The following is a 21586-nucleotide window of genomic DNA, read 5'->3' as shown; positions in this document are numbered from 1 at the left end:
GGATATGTAACTTTTCTGAAAAATGTTTCATATATATTTGGTAAAACTGTCACTATGTCCTCAGAGTGTAATATGAGAGATAACCTTTGGCATGCCATCAAGTTTAGCAAAGGCCTGGTAACGAGAAATTAATTTGTTTCAGTTGTTTGATTAAGTATTTAAAACCTGCAGGAGAGTAGCTCTCTGGGACCAGGGTTGGAGACACATGTTCTAATGCAAAAAGTTACTAGTTAAAAGCTACTTTCAAAGGACTTTGTGTGAGTGTTGTTTTGGTTTAGTGATCATTTTTTATAGAACAGGAGAGACAGTCAGACTCCCAATAGTCAAATTAGACTGGACAGCCAGTGTGGTTTTATTGCAGCTTGTGGTTTCCCCTGTGATGCTGCAGTTAAAATTTTTCATAATGCAAATTCAAACCTACACCACATGAAGCCTAGCACTGTCAGTACGGTACTCTGTTTTGCATCAGACAAACACATAACTTTATTTTTTAGTTGTACAATTTCCATCAGCCGAGAAAGCTCGGCTCCAAAATAAAGACACAAAATAAAACAACTCACCAGTGGCACCTGTAAGTCGTGCTCCACTGCTTCTGACGTTCTCAGTAACAGAGAAGAGAATGAAAGTGAATTTAGTGCCAGGATTCAGGGGTGAGGCTGTGTAAGTTACTGATCCATCTCCATCAGGAACATTAATGAATTTCTCTATGCCATTAAACTGGAGAATAAACTCGGTGTTGTTGTTGACTTTATTCCACTGCACAAACATACTGGTCTCATCTTGTGGCACTAAGACACAAAATTACAAAACTGTAATGTAGTTTTACATTTTCCAAATTGTTTTGTTTCTTTATGCCGTTTTTATTCTTCGTGACAAATAAATCACTGAATCTATATTCACCAAAATCATCATGACATTGTTCTGCAAACAGTAATGACAAGAGCTCATACGGGACTAAAATATTTTAATTATTGAACAACTATATGAACTGAGGCTGTGGTTGAAGTTGACGTGGTTGCTCTGAAAGGCAGCAGTGATTTATAATGAGAAACAAGGTTTCTGCCAAATGGCAACACGTTTTTGGTCAGTTGCACCCTGAAAGTTTTGTCTTGCATATCTGAATATTTAGTTAATGTGAGAAGCAGATATTTGTTCTTGCTCTGTAGTCAAAATAAAAGTTATTTTATTTTGACTACAGAGGAATGCTTCTGCTATCCCAATCCTGCCACTGATTAGTTCATCAGCACTTCGTGATATTTTCCGTCACTGGAAGAGAACATTTCCAGTAAGAGATCAGTTCAAACCCATCACAATGCCTTGTACAACTGGATCAGGCCCAGGACTAAACACTCTGCCAGATTCATTTGCTATAACTCTTCATTTGAATCACATGTCCTACTTGTCCAAGTTGTGAAAGATTGAACAAAATTTTCTCCATTCAGCTCAGATTTTGGCTTTAATTAACTTTCTCCGAGAGCTTCATGATCAAACTGCTTTCAGGTTAATACTCGGGAATCATCAAGAAAATCCAAAAGACCTATGTGACCAACAATTGCCAGTTTAAGAGAGAACACCAGGTTAGACAAAAGCAGATTATTCTTGTCAGTCAATATTCCCTTGGAGAAATCTAAGTGCTTCTATAAGTGAGCTAACACTCAGATTTCAGACCGCAATAAAACTCTTTTTAGTGATGTTCTGGCGGTTCCATCCATCCATCCATCTATCTATCTATCTTCCGCTTATCTGGGGTTGGGTCGCGGGGTAGCAGCTTCAGAAGGGAGGCCCATACTTCTCTTTCCCCAGCCACTTCCTCTGGGGGAATCCCAAGGCGTTCCCAGGCCAGCCGAGAGACATAGTCCCTCCAGCGTGTCCTGCGTCTTCCCTGGGGCCTCCTCCCGGTGGGACGTGCCCAGAACACCTCACCAGGGAGGCGTCCAGGAGGCATCCTGACCAGATGCCCGAGCCACCTCAACTGGCTCCTCTCGATATGAAGGAGCAGCGGCTCTACTCTGAGTCCCTCCCGGATGACTGAGCTTCTCACCCTATCTCTAAGGGAGAGCCCAGACACCCTATGAAGAAAACCCATTTCAGCCGTTTGTATCCGCAATTTCATTCTTTCAGTCATGACCCAAAGTTCATGACAATAGATGAGGGTGGGAACGTAGATCGATCGGTAAATCGATCTACGTTCTGAGCTTTTTGGCTCAGCTCTCTCTTCACCATGACAGACCGGTACAGCGCCCGCTTGACGGCAGACGCTGCACCAATCCGCCTATCGATCTCCCGCTCCCTTCTTCCCCATTCGTGAACAAGATCCCGAGATACTTGAACTCCTCCACTTGGGGCAGGACACCCCTCCCCGACCCGGAGAAGGCACTCTACCCTTTTCCGGCTCAAGACCATGGCCTCGGATTTGGAGGCCATGGTCTTGAGCTGGAAAAGCAGAGATGTGATCCTAAGGCCACCAAAACGGATCCTCTCAACACCTTGGCTGTGCCTAGAAATTCTGTCCATGAAAGTAATGAACAGAATCGGTGACAGAGGGCAGCCCTGGCGGAGTCCAACTCTCACCGGAAACGAGCCCGACTTACTGCCGGCAATGCGGACCAGACTCTGACACCGGTCATACAGGGATCTGACAGCCCGTATCAAAGGGCCCGGTACCCCATACTACCGGAGGACCCCCCACAGGGCTCCCCGAGGGACACGGTCGAACGCCTTCTCCAAGTCCACAGAACACATGTAGACTGGTTGGACAAACTGCCAACACCCTCCAGGACCCTGCTGAGGGTGTAGAGCTGGTCCAGTGTTCCACGACCAGGACGAAAACCACACTGCTCTTCCTGAATCAGAGGTTGGACTATCTGACGGACCCTCCTCTCCAGGACCCCTGAATAGACCTCGCCAGGGAGGCAAGATCGATTCTGGTGGTTTTAAAAGACTTCATCTAATTTTTTTCTCAGATTAAAATAAAACCTCAGTCAAAATTAGGCAAAAAAATAAATAAATCCTTCAACTTCTGAGACCAATAAACTTGTTTGCTTTTTATCCAAAACAATTAATAGGAAGACTGAGATCAATAATATTTAATTATGTAGAATCTTTTTGAAATCTTTCCATTTTATTGCAAGTGTAATTATTTCAGTTCTGATCTTGAATAAATCTTATTCCTGAGAAACAGTTTCAGGTCTAAAATGGAAGAAGACTCAGAGGAGATGAATGAAGGACTTTGTGTTTAAAAAAAACGCTCTTAGTCAGAAGCAGTCAGACAGGATAGACTGGACAAAGTCGCCATTTATTTCCTCATAAAACTCAGCTGTGCTCTTTTTGCTACAACTGGCATTTATCTGATATGCAAAATCAAAATGTCCAATGAAGAAATATTTAAATTTGAGCTCAGTAGTTGTCAAACGATTATTGTAGAGACAGTAAGTTGATGCTGCCAGTTATTTAAGGTAAACTTAAAAAGATGTCATTCTCAACTTGGTCACAGCCACAGAAGATTAATCATTTGTTAAAGTAGATGTGACGACAAACTGAAACATCTCAAAAGTAGCCATTGTAAACTTTACTTCACTGCTGCTGATGCTGTAAAGTATAAAGAGAGTGAAAGTGTATTTGGTTCCAAGGGAGATAAATTAGACTGTGTGGTTCAGTGGTCCATCTGCATCTGGTGCTCTAATGAATGCCTCTTTTCCATTAAACTGGAGAACAAAGCTGGTGTTGTGGATTTTATTCCGCTGTAGAGTGATGCTGGCCTCATCTTTTATTGATGAAACCTCTTGTATTTGGTGGAACTGAGGAAAAAACACAAGCTTGAGGAATAAATCTCATTCTTGAAATTACTTTGGGAAATGGACTTATTCTTCAGTCTCATGTTTATTTAGTCTTTGGTGAAATCACTCAGAGACAAAGATGTCTGCAACTGAGCTAAAAAAAAATTCTCAGTTAAAACTTGATTTGCAGCTCAAACTGTATCTGAATACATTACTTAGTTTGTAACAGATGAGTAATACCCTTTGCATTGTGCCATTTTCTAGATTTATGCAAGTATGACGCTACACACTTTACCGCTGTGGTTTGGCTGACCTTCCACCCAGGTCCAAAATAAAGAGGTGCTGCCATCAGACCAGAACCTCTCCTGATGCAGACCGATCCACAGGAATGATCCAATGCCTTGATTTGAGAAGAGCTCATTCTCTCTCTGATTGCAAACAATGTAATGTTGAAAAGTACTCTCACATGAAGGTTAAGCACAGGAAAACACATCATACTATCATACATTTTGATGTTTTTCTATGTTTCTCATTTTGTTGTCAAACTGGCCACAGTCATGTGAAAAGAAGCAGAAACCTAAAATAGTTGAAGAAATCAATAACTGCAAGAAAACCAAGTCTTGTCGCTGTAAAACAAGCCCAATAATAACTCCACCACCAGGCGTGCAAAAAGTTTGTGCTGAGACTAAAAATCTTTACTTTGGTATCATCTTGTTAAAACATTGTTTAATGTTTTAAACAATGTCTCGTGGTTCATTGAAATGAAACATTTCATGCTGCTTTTTTCAGATGAAATTTTCTTGTTCAACCGTTCCTAGCCAGCTATTTTTGTCCAGTGTTTTCTCTAGTTAAACAGCTAATGCTAAAGATATGTTGATATGCAGGTTCCATGAACATTTTGGCTAAAACATCCCCGGATAATGTTTAGTGAAGATGTAGTCATTAGAAGAAAAAAAACAAAAAACGCTTTTAATGGTATTAATTATAACTATTTTCTAACTGTTCCATTTTTCTTTATTGCATCTTCAATTTAATTTCGCAATTATTCTTATTGTCACAAACATCCTAAATGTTTTCATTGTTAATTCCACCATCCGCCATCATCATTCCTGTGTTTTTCCTATGTTTATTTTGACTACATGCTAGTTTCCTTTCCTGCATGGGGAAACTCCCTATGCAGGGCAGAAAATTAGAAAATCGGACATGTAACCAATGTCTGAACGGAGAGAAAAAAGTTTGGCTGGTGAAGATCCCTCTAGTGTCTAAGTGCAGTATTGAAGTTTTGTAAGTGCATTTCATAAAAAACAAAACTAGCTTTTGTTTAAAAAAATATTAACCACCACAACGTTTTGTTTGGAGTGAATGTTCAGACATTAAAATTCAACATTCGAATGTTTAAATGTCAAACATTCAACTTTCACTTGCGAGCTGGGTAAGGTAAGGTAATTTTATTAATATAGCACATTTTCAGCAACAAGGCAATTCAAAGTGCTTTACATGAATTAGAAAGAAATACAAGCAAAATAACAAATCAAAGGAAGAGCAAAAGAAGAAAAGGTACAAGAGCTACATATTAGTTCCCCATATTTAAGAATAAGTGGTCCATAATTAATAAACTAGTAGAGTTGTTTCTCTGGATTCTTGTTCTGATAAAGTTGATATGAGCCCTAATTCACCCCATTTACCCACAGATTACATTTTAAAATGTTTGAGAGAGGAATGATTCTTTCTTATTTTCATCTAAATAAGTTTAGTTTATTCATATATTCAAGTTAATTCTTCCCAATACCTATTTACAACATTTGTTTCTCCCCATTACCATGATGATTTGTTGCATTTATATGATTGTAAAGCTGTATTTAAACGTTTAATGACCAGGGAAGCAACATGGAGTCACACTGAACAAAGTTTTACTTTTTTATGCTTTTGCTTTGTTTTGCTTGCCAACCTAGATGTGTGCATACCATCACACACCTAGGTTTCTTTTCTTCATGTTTTTTCAAGCTTTTGCATCTAGATTTCAATATGTCCCCCAAAATATTTTTTTCAATACAAGTAAACAATTCATAGATCCCCAAAACATTATTTAGAGGCAAAAAATCAGAAGAATGCACACATATGATTTATGAAAATACAAGAAAACCTTAACTCAGTTCTTAACAAAAAGATATCAAAATATTACCCAAAGGGAAGTCAATTCTGTAAAACAACATTACAATTGAAATTAGTACATAAAATAAACCTCATGGAAAGGAAAGGAAACAATGTTACAGATGAATTATCCAGAATTTGATTCCCTCGGTGATTTCATGGTTTGGAGGAAATGATTTTCAGAGTAATGTGTGGCGGCAGATTATTTTCTCTGAGGAGCTGGATTAAAAAATAAATGTATGAGTCAAAGGTTAAAAAAGACACAAATAGACATAAAAAATGTAAATAGATATTAGCTTACCTCTATCAAAGCGTCTTCCATCTCTGATTTTGTCATTTGTTCTAGAAGCTCCAACTTCAAATCCAATCCAAAAACATAATCTGTTGACAAAAAAAATTAGACATGTATAATTCACAAAAATAAGATAAATCTATTAAATTGCAGATTATTAAAGAATAATGTGATAACTGTTTTCAAATTAAGTATAAATATTTGAAACATCTACATTTTCATATGATACAAAAGTAATTATCCTAAGAAAAAAAGAAAAACTAAAGAATTTTATTTACTCACTTGGACCTGTTTGTTGGTCAATGAAGTTTTGTTAACATGAAAAGAAAAAAAACATATTGGGATGATTTTATTTTCTATCATTAATTTTTGTAATTAACTAGTAAAGGAACAACAACAACAGTAAGACATAATAAATACAGGTGCTACAAAAGACTTGGGTCAACTTTTATATCTTGAAAGATAATTCACAAAGCGCTGCAGTTAAATTCAAGCCATTAAACAACAGAAACTTTGAGATTATGGGAAAAATAATGTAACTTAATGCAAACCATGAAGTATGCAACAGATTTGAGTATCTTACCAGTAGCTGCAAATATGCTGACTCCACTGCTTCTGACATTTTCAAACACAGAGAAAAGAGTGAATGTGTAGTTTGTACGAGGGGTCAGAGATGTGACTGTGTAGGTCACTGGTCCATATACATCTGGTGCACCGATGAATGTCTCTGTGCCGTTAAACTGCAGAACAAAGTTGATGTTGCTGCCGACTTTATTCCACCGCAGAGTGATTCTGCTGTCATCTTGTTCTGATGCTCTGAAGCCTTTTGCATTTTCTGGCACTGAAACAAACAAACAATATTGTGATGGTTAAGATATGTGTCCCACAATCTCAAGCCAAATAATTCTACTAGGAACAGATCCAAATCAAGCAACAATATTTTATCAATTTCTAATACTAGAAGCAGAATCTGGTGAAGTAAAACAAAAGATTAGGGTTAGTTAAAGTAAAGGTTAGAGAGTAGTTGATTTTGAGATTTGCTGTCTGAATGAAGAGAGTTTGATTCACCTTTTTCAGGTTTTATTGGCTCTAGTTTCCTTTATTTCAGAATGATTAGACAGGAAAGCAGGTAATGAGAGAAGGGGAAAACATGCAGCAAAGGTCATCCATTCTTAATTTCCTCCATCACTAAAAGACACTGAAGAGGGTTAAAATGTACTTTTTACCCTTGTACAAATTGATGTTCTGGCTCATAGTGTTATTTTCTCATTGCATGTAGCATTAGACAATGTGTAAAAAAGAAAACCCCCCACTAGTGTTTTCATTCCTTAGACCTTGTGCCCATAAAATAAGGCATTTATTCACAGCAGCTTGGTTCCATGATTTAATTTAAAGTTGCATATTTTAAAACACAACTCTTGGAATTTGGAGAGAAAATCTCATTCTATGCATCTACAAACGAACAAACTTAATCTGAAAAAATAGATTACTTTTGTTGTTTCACCAATCAGAAACATTGTACCTTTCATTGTTAATGGAAGACAATAAAAATAGTCTGAGGTTTTTTTTTCAGCACAGTTGTCAAACTTACACCATTAATACTTCCAGTTAACGCTGACTGGATAAATCTTGTAGCTTTAGAAATAGTCCAAAAATTTTATTGATCTCAGGGTAAAGTATGTTTTCCCATAAATTTGAGGTTTGGGTTTATTTTTAAGTGTGACGTTTGCAGGTTTAGATCATTGATGGTTTAATCTGATTTTGAAGATTTTGGAGGAAATTTTTTTTGCCTTGGTTGTGAATAAATAAATGAATTTTATATTCATACCAGTGACAGCAGTAAGTTGTACTCCACTGCTTCTGACGTTCTCAAACACAGAGAAGAGACTGAATGAGTATCTGGTTCCAGCAGCTAGAGATGAGATGGTGTGGATCACTGGTCCATCTCCATCTGGTGCTCTGATGAACGTCTCTCTGCCGTTAAACTGGAGAACAAAGTTGGTGCTGTTGTTGATTTTATTCCACTGCAGAGTGATGCTGCTCTCATCTTGTCCTGACTTTGTAAGTCCTTCTGCATTTCGAGGAGCTGAATTTTTAAAAAAGGAGATGTTCAGTTCAGGTTTTTGCAGTTGGGGTTTCATGTATATCTATGAGTAGCCAGTTTCTTAATTGTAGCTAGAAATTGTAGTAATGTTATGTACATTTTAAGCATTATTGATCTTTCCATTGCATCTTTTCACTTTCAAAACCACATCATGTTGCTTCCAACCATCTATTTAATTTGTCCAAATATCAACATCATTCAAATCAACTAAACATAGTGGCTCCGGAGGCACAATAATCAGAATTTGAATCCCCTAAGTTGACTGCTATTGGTGCAGAAAAGCACCAAAAGCTTCTCTGCATTCTGTTTTCCATTGTATTTTCCAGGGATCAGGGTTAAGGGGTTTTTACTACTAATTGAAAACAAGAAGTGCTCTGATTGTTCAGGGTACTGGTGAAACAATGTGAGCTTTTCATGAGGAATCATAAGCATTTGCTCCTGAGTTTCTGTTTGAACTGATGACTAACAGAGAAGTTGGTCATAGTTTGGAATCTATAAGTTTTGTCTCAGTACCTAGTACATACACAAAAAACACTAAAAAAGAGGAGAAATCAAACCATTTTTCACAGTCTGTAGGGTTTCAGAGATAAGATAAATTTGTTTTTCTTAAAATAATACCAGTGATGGTGTGAAAAGTTACTTTGTGCAGTGAAATAACTTACCAGTGACAGCTGACAGTTGGCCTTGACTGTTTCTTATATTCTCAAACACATAGAAAAGAGTGAATGTATATCTAGTTCCAGCAGTCAGAGATGTGACTGTGTAAGTTACTGGTCCATCTCCATCTGGTGCACTGATGTTTGTCTCTGTGCCGTTAAACTGGAGAGCAAAGCTGGTGATGTTCATCTTGTTCCACATCAGAGTGATGCTGGTCTCATCTTGTGTCAATACTCTGAAGGGTTGAGGTTCTAACACACACAGACACAATATATATTCCAATATAAGCATTAATTTTATCAGACATAAAACTTATATTTCACATTGGGTTTGGTTAAAGAAATAACAACAATTTATAAAAATGAGTGAATTGCGGTCTGTTTGTGTGCATCTGCATATACATATTAAAATTGCCTTTAGGCTTTAACAACTTCGAACAGAAGTTGTTAAAGGATAGATTTCACCTTATATAGGTGAGAACTATTTCAGTAATGCCTTTACAAAACATATTTGGTAGTTCACAGACATCTAATCTAAAAATGTAATATGTACTTAAAAACAAAAGGGTAATTTTAAACTGTCTCCCATCTGTTTCTAGGCGATTCATAGGCCTCAACCCAGAAAGAAGTACAAAAGCTGCAAACAGAAAAGTGACATCAACCAACAGGACAACTTATGCAAAACACAGCAGTGAACTCACATGTCTCCATTCTTCTCCTTTATGAACCAGTGGAACTTTTAAAATGTTAAAATTACACATTTACATACAATCAGTTCTCTTACTCCATCTTTCTCCCGGTATGTCTTTTTCTCTGCCTGTATCTCTGTATCTGTCCTGTTCATTTGTAATAGACAGACAGGAGGACAGCTGCAATGAAGGAAGGCCAGAGAGAGTGTCTGTCCACTAAATCTGTCCTTTTCATTCTGTCTGTCTTTAACTGATATGAATGCAGTTTGGAAACTTTGACATTTGGGTACTTTTGTTTTAGTAAAGATTATTTAATTAATTGTATTCAATGTCATATTATCATGATTGTAAATGGATCAGTTATGCTTATAGATCTGAGTATTTTTCACTGTAGTTGCAATACTTTGACTTCTGTGTAACAAGCAAATATTGCTGCTGCAAAATACTGTATTTTGTTTTGCTTCAGTTTGTCAGATTTAAATTGACAATAAAATCAAGTGATTTTAAAATATACATGTATGTTTTTTTAATTAGAAAAATAAATACATTTTTGTGAGTGGTAAATTAAGTTGCAAGTTCATATTTAAACTTTTAAAAGCTAGCAAAGTATGCAGTTTCATGAACAACTGTAAAATGACAACTAGATAGCAAGGTGCTAAATAAATTTTAACTAAGAAAAAAAAAAAAAAATTGAGAGAGAAGTAGATCAGTTATGCTTGACTTTGACAAACTTAACAAATAGATGTGCTGTGGAATAAAGTGTGTTTTGATTCAGCTTAAAAATAAAAAAGGCAAAAACGTAACCGATACAATCCGGTTTAGAATTTTCAAAATAAATGATCCGGAAGTAGTTCATTATGTCTTGCGCGGCCCGGTACGGGGACCACTGTCTTAAAGTACAAGACAAAAACCCAGAGGAAAACGTCTGGAATCCATGAACTGCAATCCCTCTCTCTATAGATTATTATGCATTAATGCAGTATTTGCTTTAAGATATCGTCTTGTTATTTACCTGGCCAGGTCAACATAATTCGTACGGCAGAATTTCTGAGCTTCTGTCCAGTTTAGTGAAATGTTACTCAAAACATAGGATGGTGATCCACCTACTGTACCTGTAAATATATACACAAAAAGTAGAATAAGAAAACCAAAAGAAAATAATAATAATCTTTCAAATATATAAATATATATAAAATACTCTTACCATTATAGCACACAAATTGTATTGTCTCCGTGCACCCAATGTCATCCCATCTGCCCACAGAGTTATAAGCAGTACCGTAAAATCTAACACAATACTGTTGTCCATAATAATTATTGGGTTCGTTAGGTTCCCAGTCCCTAAATGAATATTCTCCAGGACTGTAGAAGCTGCTGTCATTTAGGGACCATTTCCAGCTGTTTATTTTGTCATCATAAAGACCTATCCATGCCTTGCCTAAATAATAAAACAAAGTTTATTACATTAAAAAGCTGCAGTGAAGCATGTTTATACTCATATGATAAAACTTTCACTGATATGAAAACATAAGAAAAGGTAGTTTTATTTATATAGCACATTTTCAGCAACAAGGCAATTCAAAGTGCTTGAAATGTGGGGTTTGTGTTTATACATGCGTTGTTCACCCATTTTCAAATTAAAAACCCACCTGTATTATTGGAGGTGGTCCTTAAAAAATCATCAACATCAGCTGTGCTTTCAATGGTGGCCAGATCAGTGTAGTCCCGTCTGCAGACTCTCTGAGCGTCTCTCCACGTAAGCGAAGTATTCACAAAGTAGTACTGATGGCTTTGGGCACAGGCAACACTGAGCATGGCACCTGAAATAAAACCAATTAAACTTTAACAGCATTGCATTACAGGCATTGCATTCATCTTCCTTATTTATTCCAAGTGTTCTTTCTGTGGAAAATGTCAGCAAAAATAGTGATTAAAAGCATTTTATTATTATTATGTAACCCCCATAAACTATGCTGATCTGTATGTATGAGTTTAACATACATACATATGCGTTTAACAAAACAGGACTCTACAGGACATTCTTAGAATGTCCTGTAGAGGGCACTAGACTCACATTTCTCCGTGTCGGTACGAGAAGAAGAGAGAAAAAGAGAAAGGCAGAGGGGAGAAGAAAAAAAATGGCAGACTACGTAGACTGAGCACGTTTCAGCAGAAGTAGAGAAGTTACTACTCATAAGTGCTGCTGTGATATGGAAGAAATTTGTTTATTTTGAACTGGATAGTGTACAATCCGTTCTGGGATTTCTCCGGTTGTTTTTTTTTGGACGGCCGATATCTGAACCAGCCAGTGGAGTTCCAGAAGCAGGAGGGTCCCGCCGCCATCGTTGTGACTCGGACTGAAGCCAGGAAAGACGGAGGGAATGGTGCTGCTGGAGCTGGATGTTTTGCTTTGACTACAGATACGCTTATTGGACAAAAAAGGAGCCCCCGATCCTTTTAAAAAAATTTATTCCACAAACTATTTGTTCATGAACATTTTCAAAATTGACAATTTATGTGCACATTGAGTGAACTGACTGACTGAACTGTTATATTGAAGGACTAACTGGAATATGTAATTTCTTTTGTTGACATGAGTTTTAAAGCTACAGTTAAGAAAACCTATCCTCATTTTTCTGAATATTAATTTGCTTTTTTTAATAAGGGTGGACAATTTAAGTTTTATTCTTAATTTTATTAAGGTAATTAATGTTACCTGGATTATTATTTTTTTGTGTGGAGAAAAAAATTAACTTGAGTTGTAACTAAAAGTAACTATCCTACTGAGTTTATTGCTAATTAAATTAAGTAGTGGTTACAATTAGTGTATCCAAATGACAAGATGTGGAGAGTTAAGTATTCTTCAGCGAGAGTCACTGTCAATGTTGACATTCACATCTACAATTTGTTTGTCCTAAAACCTTTCATTTGTTTTAATGCAATGTTCATTATTAGTTTAAAAGGATTTATGTTTATTGAACTTGGTAAACATGAAGGAACCACAAAGTAACCTTAATAGCTAGTTTGCAGTGTTGTAGTCAAGACCACCTAAACCAAGACCGAGTCAAGGCCAAGACCAGCGCCCCGCATTACATGACACGATAAAATGTGAAATATGATCAAAATTGCTTCTCAAATTGATCTGAAAGATCCACATTCTCCTAAAAACACCTATATATTAAATGCTTAGAGCTGAAATAAATTATAATTAGCAATTCAAACTCTTCTTTGTTCTGCTTTGCTTCCATCTCTGTGCCACAATCTGCAGAGGTCTCATGTCGCCCCTACTTAGATAAGGCCCTGGGTGGTTGCTCATATGGCCAGTGTCAGAAACCACAGCTGTCTGCACCATTAAACATAGCAATCATGACAATGCACAAATGGTAAACAACGCCAAACTATGGGTGTATGGGGTTCCCTGTAGGAGCCATATATACATTTTGGAACTTAATACAAAATGTTATTTTGTGTTTACGTGAATTTAATTTTTTACTCTGCTATTTGAAAAGGATAAGCATCTGTAATTGTATTGTGCTTAAGCTTATTACGTGGTGTCTTTTGATTGGTTATTGACTAATTAGTTTATGAAAGATGAAAGTACTTGCTCATTGTAGAAGTCTGGTCACTTTCTATTGGTTGTGAATCTGTTTGTTATTTTTATTTTCTCTTAAATTCAGTAAAGACTTAAAGATGACTGTTGGATTCAAGACCTCTATTTTTTTTAGAAGAAATGTGTCGCGTACGAAAGAGCTTTAAGAGGCTAGACTAGTGAGACCTTGCTGCACTTACATTCCATTTGTGTCAAAAATAAGTAGAAGTCATATGTGTAGATGTTGTTGGTCTATGTCATAACAAATGCTATATATACAGTACAGACCAAAAGTTTGGACACACCTTCTAATTCAATGGGTTTTCTTTATTTTCATGACTATTTATAAGGCAAGAAATCCCACTTATTAACCTGACAGGGCACAGCTATGAAGTGAAAACCATTTCAGGTGACTACCTCTTGAAGCTCATCAAGAAAATGCAGAGTGTGCAAAGCAGTAATCACAGCAAAAGGTTGCTACTTTGAAGAAACTAGAATATAAGGGCTATTTTCAGTTGTTTTACACTTTTTTGTTTAGTGCATATTTCCACATGTGTTATTCATAGTTTTGATGCCTTCAGTGTGAATCTACAATGTCAATAGTCATGAAAATAAAGGAAACTCATTGAATTAAAAGGTGTGTCCAAACTTTTGGTCTGCACTGTACATATGCAGCGAACACATATGCAACATCTACATGCAACATCGACATATCCATAAAGCACTAAGACCATAGACATCAACCAAAGAATGACACAAACCAACAACATCTACACATATGACTTCTACTTATTTTTGACACAAATGGAACTCCATAGTTTTGGAGCAAAACTATAATAGTCAAAATGTGCAAAAATTATTAAAACATAAATTTTTTAAATTCAAACAAAAGTAGGTATACAATTAGAACTAGATAGTTACATACAATGTATTAAGAATCATTTTTTAAATGTCAGAATAATGAAAAAGAAATAGTTTTTTGTAGTTGTCTTCAAGTTAACTAAGATTACTATATTGTTAAACTATTAGAGAAACCTCAGCTAAGGATGCTTTATAACTTTAACATTTGTAAACCAATGTTAGAGTTATAAAGAGGTAAACCTGTGAATGTATTTTAAACACACTACTTACTTAAGTGACATCCTGGAGAAATGGAAAGAAGTTAGTCAAAATCAGAGGAACAGAAGAAACAAATCTGGTTCATCTGGTAAAATTTCCAGATGCCTAAAAGTGCCCACTTCATCTTCAAATTAAACAAGTATATTTAAGCTTTACCATCATATGAATAGTCAGCCCTCACGAGTTAGGAGGGAGGAGAGACTCCACAACATTTGGATATAAGCTTCAGAACAAAAGCTAAAAACTTTGTAAAGTTACTTAATAAAGCTGCTCTGGATTTTCCTAAGTGAAACGAGTATGTTTCAACACTGGCTAAATGAACAAAATGGATAATGCTTAAAATGGACGCAGGAACATTTGGATGGATCAAGTGGAAACTTGCAAAACACAGAATACCAGTTTAGTTGTTTTGCGACTGGTTCACTTCACAAAAGAGTATTATGAATAAGATTTATTTAGAAATATTTCAGCAATAATTCAAAACAAGACACTGGTATCATCACACTGATACTCCTAAAATGGGTTCACCCTAGTCATATGGTTGAAAGAGTAACTCTTAAATAATATTGAAATGCATGCAAACGTCTGAATATGATCAGAATTAAAAAATTTGTGAATATTGATTATCCTAATGGACATGAATGTTTCAGAAACGTTTAGTCAGATTTAGTGTCAAGCAGTAAGAAAAAAGCCAAATTGATCATTTTTGTTCAGCACATTTCATGTCTGGTTTTGACTTGATTTTATCTTGGACAGATATCCTGTACATCAGGGATGTTGGAGAAAGTAAGACAAAGAAAAAGAACATGTAGGAAGAACCCAGGTGGGATTTGAACCTTGGCCTTCTTTGCATTGAGGTGAAAGTGCTAATCACATATTTAGTTTATTCACTCAATTTAACAGACACATTTCATAATCAACTTACAAACACATTGTCTTATCACACTTAACACAAATCATAACTGCAAGATAAAACTGTTTGAATTAGGTCTCTGAAGAAGCTATTAAGTGTTACACATTTGTGTTAACACAAATGTGTAACACAAATTTTTAACACAACTTGATTTTAACTTTTGCCTTACATTTCCTCTCTGTCTCAGTTTCTCATTGTGAAAAAATTACCAAAAGAAAAAATATTATTAGAAGTCAGAATAAGATACCAACCTGTGAGCCCAAACAGGATGAGCCTGAAATCCATCAGTAAAACCTTGAGAAAAAATAAAGTATCCAGATAATATCTTCTAAATCCAAACACTATGAATGTTTTTCACAACTTATACAAGCTAATAACCTATAAGCTGCAAAGCACACCTTAACAAAATCCTGAGAAGTACTGCATGTTTATAGGTATTTGAGGTGGGTCTGGCAAACAGTTGCCAGCATCTGACAGTACAGGAATGAGGATGAGCGTATTTTGAAAACAAAAGATATCAGGCAACAAAGCAGAGAAATGTAATTTGATGCACCAGTATTTAACAACACCAGAGTTCATGGAAATTCACTTTGCATTAAGGCTTTTTTACCACATAGAAGTGCATATTTTAAAGCACAACTCTTGGAATTTGGAGAGAAAATGTCATCCTATGCATCTGCAAATGTCCTACTTAATCCATATATTTTTACTAGTGTTGCAAAAAAGTCATTTTGCCGATCTAAAACAGCATACTCTTCATTATTAATACAACAAAATAAAAACTGTCAAACTTACACCATTAGTACTTTCAGTTAACTTTGGACACATTCTGTAAATACAGAAAAAGTCCAAAGATTATATTTATCTCAGGGAAAAGTATTTTTCCCATTAAATTGCAATTTGGATTTATTGTTAAGTGTGACTTTAGCAGGTTTGAATCCTTGATGGTCCAACACGATTTTGAAGATTTTTTAAGAGAAATTGTTTACCTTCGTTGTTAATAAATGAATGTACTTTATATTCATACCAGTGACAGCAGCAAGTTGTACTCCACTGCTTTTGATGTTCTCAAACACAGAGAAGAGAGTGAATGTATATCTGGTTCCAGCAGCTAGAGATGAGACGGTGTGAGTTACTGGTCCATCTCCATCTGGTGCTCTGATGAACATCTGCATGCTGTTAAACTGGAGAACAAAACTGGTGCTGTTGTTGATTTTATTCCACTGCAGAGTGATGCTGCTCTCATCTTGATTTGATGACCTGAAGTCTTCTGCATTTTTAGGTACTGAGACAAAAGAGGAAAAAAAGATCAATTCATTTTTTACACATTTTTATCAAGCAAAAGATAGTATTTTAAACCAATGTTGAAATAACATGTCCTAAAATCTTAAACCAGAAAATTATTTAGTTAAAAACAATTTTAAATCAAGTAGCAATATTTTATAAAATTAAAATAAAACAAGAAAACAAGATGGTGAAGTAAAACATACTGCTATGTTCAAATTCTAATGCATAAAATTAAGGTCAGAGATCAGTTAATTTTGAGTTTTGCTCTTTGATTAAAAAGTTTGACTTTCAAACACCAGCACTACTTCCATCATGATATGTATACATATGTAATGAAGGCTCTTCCATAACCAAATTAAATAATTTTGCTCAAATGGTAAAATAACAAGTTTGCATTTAAGTCCTATTTGTAGTCTTTTCATATTTTAACCATGGTTGTCTCAATGTTGTATTCTAAAAATAAATGTAAGAAATCATTGACTTTCATCACATTTTAGAAGTTTAAAACTATGCTTGTTCAACATGTTTTCGCTCATCACACATGAAAAAACTATTTCAGGAATTACTAAAGACTTTGTTGTTGAAAGGGTAATTATGGTCATTTTATTAACCAGTTGCAGCTTCATATTGTACTCCACTGCTTCTGACGTTCTCAAACATAGAGAAGAGAGTGAATGTGTATTTATTTCCAGCAGTGAGAGATGAGACTGTGTAAGTCACTGGTCCATTTCCAGCTGGTGCTCTGATGAATTTCTCTGTGCCGTTAAACTGGAGAACAAAGTTGGTGATGTTGTTGATTTTATTCCACTGCATTTTGAAATTTGGTATTGAAAATAAACATTCAGAAAAAGTGCTATAATTGAGTGTGATTCAATGCTTTATGGCAATACACCCGTGAGTGCATGTGACTCTTTTAGTAGTTTACTCAATAGTAGTGGGTTATGGAAATCTTAATAAAACTAAACTCCTATCTTTTCTAGTCTTCTGGGCCTTTTCTAGGTTAATTTAAAGCCTTTTCTAGGCTTAAATTAGCCAAGAAAAGGCTTTAAATTAAAGCTTAAATTAAATTTAAGCTTAATAGCTTAAGCAGGCTATTAAGCTATTAAAATATTCGTCACTGCTCAGACAGAAAGAACGAATATAGACAACTTGTTGTGCAATTCAAATGACCATAGGCCTCTAATATATGACAGTCAACAGTCCATTGCAAAAATACCTTTTAAACTGGAACAGACATGCACTACTGCCAATTCAGGACTTTTGTTGTCCTCAATCAGTTAAGAAGCAGGATTACATGTAAAAATTTACTGTCTACTGTCAGAGTTCATTTCTTTTGCCTTTACATAATTATAATTATATAAAAATACTGCTGTAAAAACAATTAAAAATGTGATCAAAAATAAAGATGATTACATCTTTATTTTCCAATTGGTCCTGTTGGTCATCATGTGTAGCTATGAGAAATCTACCTATAGTGTTGATAGGCTACCAAGCACTGGACAAGTTTAAGATATAATTTTCAAAGTTAATTCTTGTAGAAATTTATTGGCAAACTTATGATCAAATTCTTCTGAGCAGGAAGAAAAAATCATAATTATCATAATTACAGTTGACAATTTTCTCACTGCTTGATTGCAACCATGTGGTAATCCTTTTTTCTTGAGGCTCTAAGGGCAAAAGGCAGAAACAGGAGAAAGAGACCAAAAAGCAAAATAAAAATGCAGCAGACAATTTCTTGAAAATATTTATTTGATAAGCATCACTCTGCTGCTACGTCTGTGTTTTTTGGAGCTTTGAAAAAATTTTATTTTAAATGACTTTTATGAAAAACAATGTTCCAGTAATCTACATAACTTAGTGCATGTAGTACTAAGTGTTGGAACCTATTGCCCATTTGCTGACTGCTTCAATGTTTTTAAGCAAATTTCAATACTTTGAAAACTGTTGCAAAAAAAAAAAGTCTGAACTAGGACGCTACTCTTAGTTTCACACAAAAACATAAAAACATATACACTCTCTACCTGTATTTAAGATATTGTTATATAACATGGAATTTACAAAAAATGAAAAAAATGAAAAACAAGCATATGAAGAGAATTGTTATCTTAACAAGGAAGCAGCTCTGCAAATGCACTATTTGGTATTTGATTTTACACAATAAAGCTATCAAAAATGTAAAACAAAAAGCAGTAGGTGTAGGTAGGTGAAAACAGGCACAGCCACAGATATATGTTAAAGTTATGCTTTAAATAACCATTTAAACCTCTAAATTATTTAGTTATTTAAATAAGTGCACAAATTGTAGTTGACAGACTCTATATCTGTGCATAGATCATCTCAGCATGAGTCTGAATATAGCAAACATTTCCTTGTTCTTAAACTAAAGGTTCCTGACAAACGACATTTCTCAAAAACAAATAACCAGAACCTCTTTAACTGTAATGAATACCAGTCATTTCTTTATAAAACAGTATGCAGTAGTTGTTTTTGTTAGGATAGAAAATTTATTCTTTTAAAGAGATTATTGTGGATACTCGTAGAAGATGTGACTATTTTTTGTGTAGAAGCAAAGCAAAGGCATTATCTAAGAGGCAAAACACAGTAATCAATAACTGATAATGTTTATACATCAAAAGCTATTTGACTAATAAAGTTATCCAAGATGTAAAAAGAGATGGAGTGGAGCAGATATTAAGAAGTACCTTAGTCTACAATAAGGATCTTTTCGTTTCATGATTAATTATTTTAGTTTTGCTTTAACATCAAATAAACTTTGGCACATTAAGGAAACTGCTGGCTGTTTGTCATCTCCAGTCAGTTGAAGAATGGAAAATGATCAATCATTATGTTTGTCACTGAAAAATTGCTCATGTTTTCATTGAGTTGAAACTTTGTCATGGAACTAATATAATGGGGCAATTACATTGTGGAAACTTTGGGGACTTTAGATTCCTAGAGGCAAACATTATTTTTACATCTTGAAATTGCTTATTTTCCTCTGCTCCATAAAAATCCTCCTCATATTAATTTGTGAACTTTCCTCACTCTTATCCTCAGAACTGAGCCACCATGTAATGTCCAGAATTTTTGATTCCAGTTCTCATCATATTCATTATTATCATCTTTCATAAACCTTTATTTAAGCTTTCTCCTGAGAGCGATCATGAATGTGGATAGAGCACCGCAACAAAACCATGACAGACAGAAGAACAGGGAAGTGCAGCACAAGCTTTCGATGGGTGGAGAGTTAATGATGGAAAAGTTTGTGTGCAGGGCATTCTGAAGAACTTGGAATTACACATGAGTATTTTTTACTTCCTGTTGAACAACTAGCAACGTGGTACAGTATTCATTTTGAAATTTGGATACCTGTTATTGAAAATAAACATTCATAAAAAGTGCTATAATTGAGTGTGATTCAATGCTTTATGGTAATACAATTGTTTGTGCATGTGGATCTTTTAGACACTCAATAGTAGTGGGTTATGGAAATCTTAAGAAAACCAAACTCCTATCTTTTCTAGTCTTCTGGGCCTTTTTCTAGGTTAATTTAAAGCCTTTTCTAGGCTTAAATTAGCCAAGAAAAGGCTTTAAATTAAACCTTAAATTAAATTTAAGCTTAATAGCTTAAGCAGGCTATTAAGCTATTAAAGGATTAAAGATTTGTTTTTTGCAACTGTGATGTTTACAGCACTGCTTCTAACATTCATAAACACATGGTAGAGTATGAATGTATATTTGGTTCCAGCAGTGAGAGATGTGACTGTATGGTTCACTGGTCCATCTCCATCTGGTGCACTGATGTTTGTCTCTGTGCCGTTAAACTGGAGAACAAAGCTGGTGAAATAATATAGTTGTTCCTACAGTTGAAGTTTTTCCAGTTAACACTCTTTCCTCTGCATTTTCAGAAGCTGCACAACAATAAGATTTAGAAATGTTTCAATATAGAGTCACTCATTGTGTGTATAGAAATAATATTGCTGTTTTTACAGCTGAAGTTATTCCATGCAACAATCTCTCCAAGGTTCAGATCTTAAGTCACATTTGCCAGTACAAAGCCAGTGTAACTGCACTGAGCATGTTTGAGCAAAAATATGTTTATAACATAAATATGATAAAACATTCTCTCAACAATATTTATTTAAACAAATGGTAAATGGACTGAACTTATATAGCGCTTTTCCAGTTATTTTGACCACTCAAAGCACTTTACACTAGTCACATTCACCCAGTCGCATTCACAAACACACACACACATTTATACACCGATACGCAGATCGGTAGGCAATTTGGGGTTAAGTGCCTTGCCCAGAGGCACATCGACATGTCGCAGGAGGAAACTGGAATCGCACCTACAACCTTCCAATCGCAAGACAACTACTCTACCATAGAGCCACAGTCACCACCAAATCACCAAATTTCTGCTCATCAATATCCTTTGCTGTAATAAAACTTAAAGGTCATTTTGTTTGGTGAACTTCTTTCACTATTTGTCATTATGAAATGGTTGGAAGAATCAAACACAAAGCTAGAGACGTTGGAGGAATGGAAAAATAATTGATTTAGAGAGCTAGAAAATCTAAAGAACTTAACATTAACAATTTAAGAAAAACAAACAAGGCAACAAAACAAAATGTGTCTTGAAACCTAGTGAAACCAGCTAATCAACTTTGAACATTTCCAGGCTGTTAAGCTTAATGATCCTGACAAACCACATTCCTCAACAACAAATAACCAGAACTTCTTTAACTGAAATGAATACCAGTCATTTCTTTATAAAACAGTATACAGTAGTTGTTTTTGTCAGGATAGAAAATTTATTCTTTTAAAGAGATTATTGTGGATACTCGTAGAACATGTGACTATTTTTTGTGTAGAAGCAAAGGCATTTTCTAAGAGGCAAAACACAGTAATCAATAACTGATAATGTTTATACATCAAAAGCTATTTGACTAATAAAGTTATCCAAGATGTAAAAAGAGATGGAGTGGAGCAGATATTAAGAAGTAC

General features: G+C 35.2%; 2 protein-coding genes and 1 long non-coding RNA gene across 3 annotated transcripts; 1 reads left to right on the top strand and 2 right to left on the bottom strand.

Moving 5' to 3' along the window:
* Positions 1-5430: 5430 nt before the first annotated feature.
* Positions 5431-17389, bottom strand: LOC114157879 (receptor-type tyrosine-protein phosphatase H-like). Its single transcript, XM_028039050.1, has 8 exons — positions 17188-17389; positions 16474-16574; positions 8986-9142; positions 8048-8305; positions 6803-7060; positions 6502-6507; positions 6229-6308; positions 5431-6146 (listed from the first exon to the last, which is right to left on the bottom strand). The coding sequence occupies exons 1-8, from the start codon at positions 17387-17389 to the stop codon at positions 6084-6086; spliced, it is 1125 nt and encodes a 374-aa protein (XP_027894851.1). The 3' UTR covers positions 5431-6083.
* Positions 10575-15887, bottom strand: LOC114157376 (L-selectin-like). The gene is made up of 4 exons (XM_028038297.1): positions 15541-15887; positions 11318-11488; positions 10873-11106; positions 10575-10780 (listed from the first exon to the last, which is right to left on the bottom strand). The coding sequence occupies exons 1-4, from the start codon at positions 15572-15574 to the stop codon at positions 10677-10679; spliced, it is 543 nt and encodes a 180-aa protein (XP_027894098.1). The 5' UTR covers positions 15575-15887; the 3' UTR covers positions 10575-10676.
* LOC114157380 (uncharacterized) lies at positions 11503-13361 on the top strand. Its single transcript, XR_003598136.1, has 2 exons — positions 11503-11622; positions 12494-13361. It is a non-coding gene; the product is annotated as an uncharacterized LOC114157380 (long non-coding RNA).
* Positions 17390-21586: the final 4197 nt, after the last annotated feature.

Source organism: Xiphophorus couchianus, chromosome 14 (assembly GCF_001444195.1).
Source record: "Xiphophorus couchianus chromosome 14, X_couchianus-1.0, whole genome shotgun sequence".
Classification (NCBI taxonomy): Eukaryota; Metazoa; Chordata; class Actinopteri; order Cyprinodontiformes; family Poeciliidae; genus Xiphophorus; species Xiphophorus couchianus.
The sequence above is the reverse complement of the archived record's forward strand: the minus strand, read 5'-3'. Positions and strand labels throughout refer to the sequence as shown.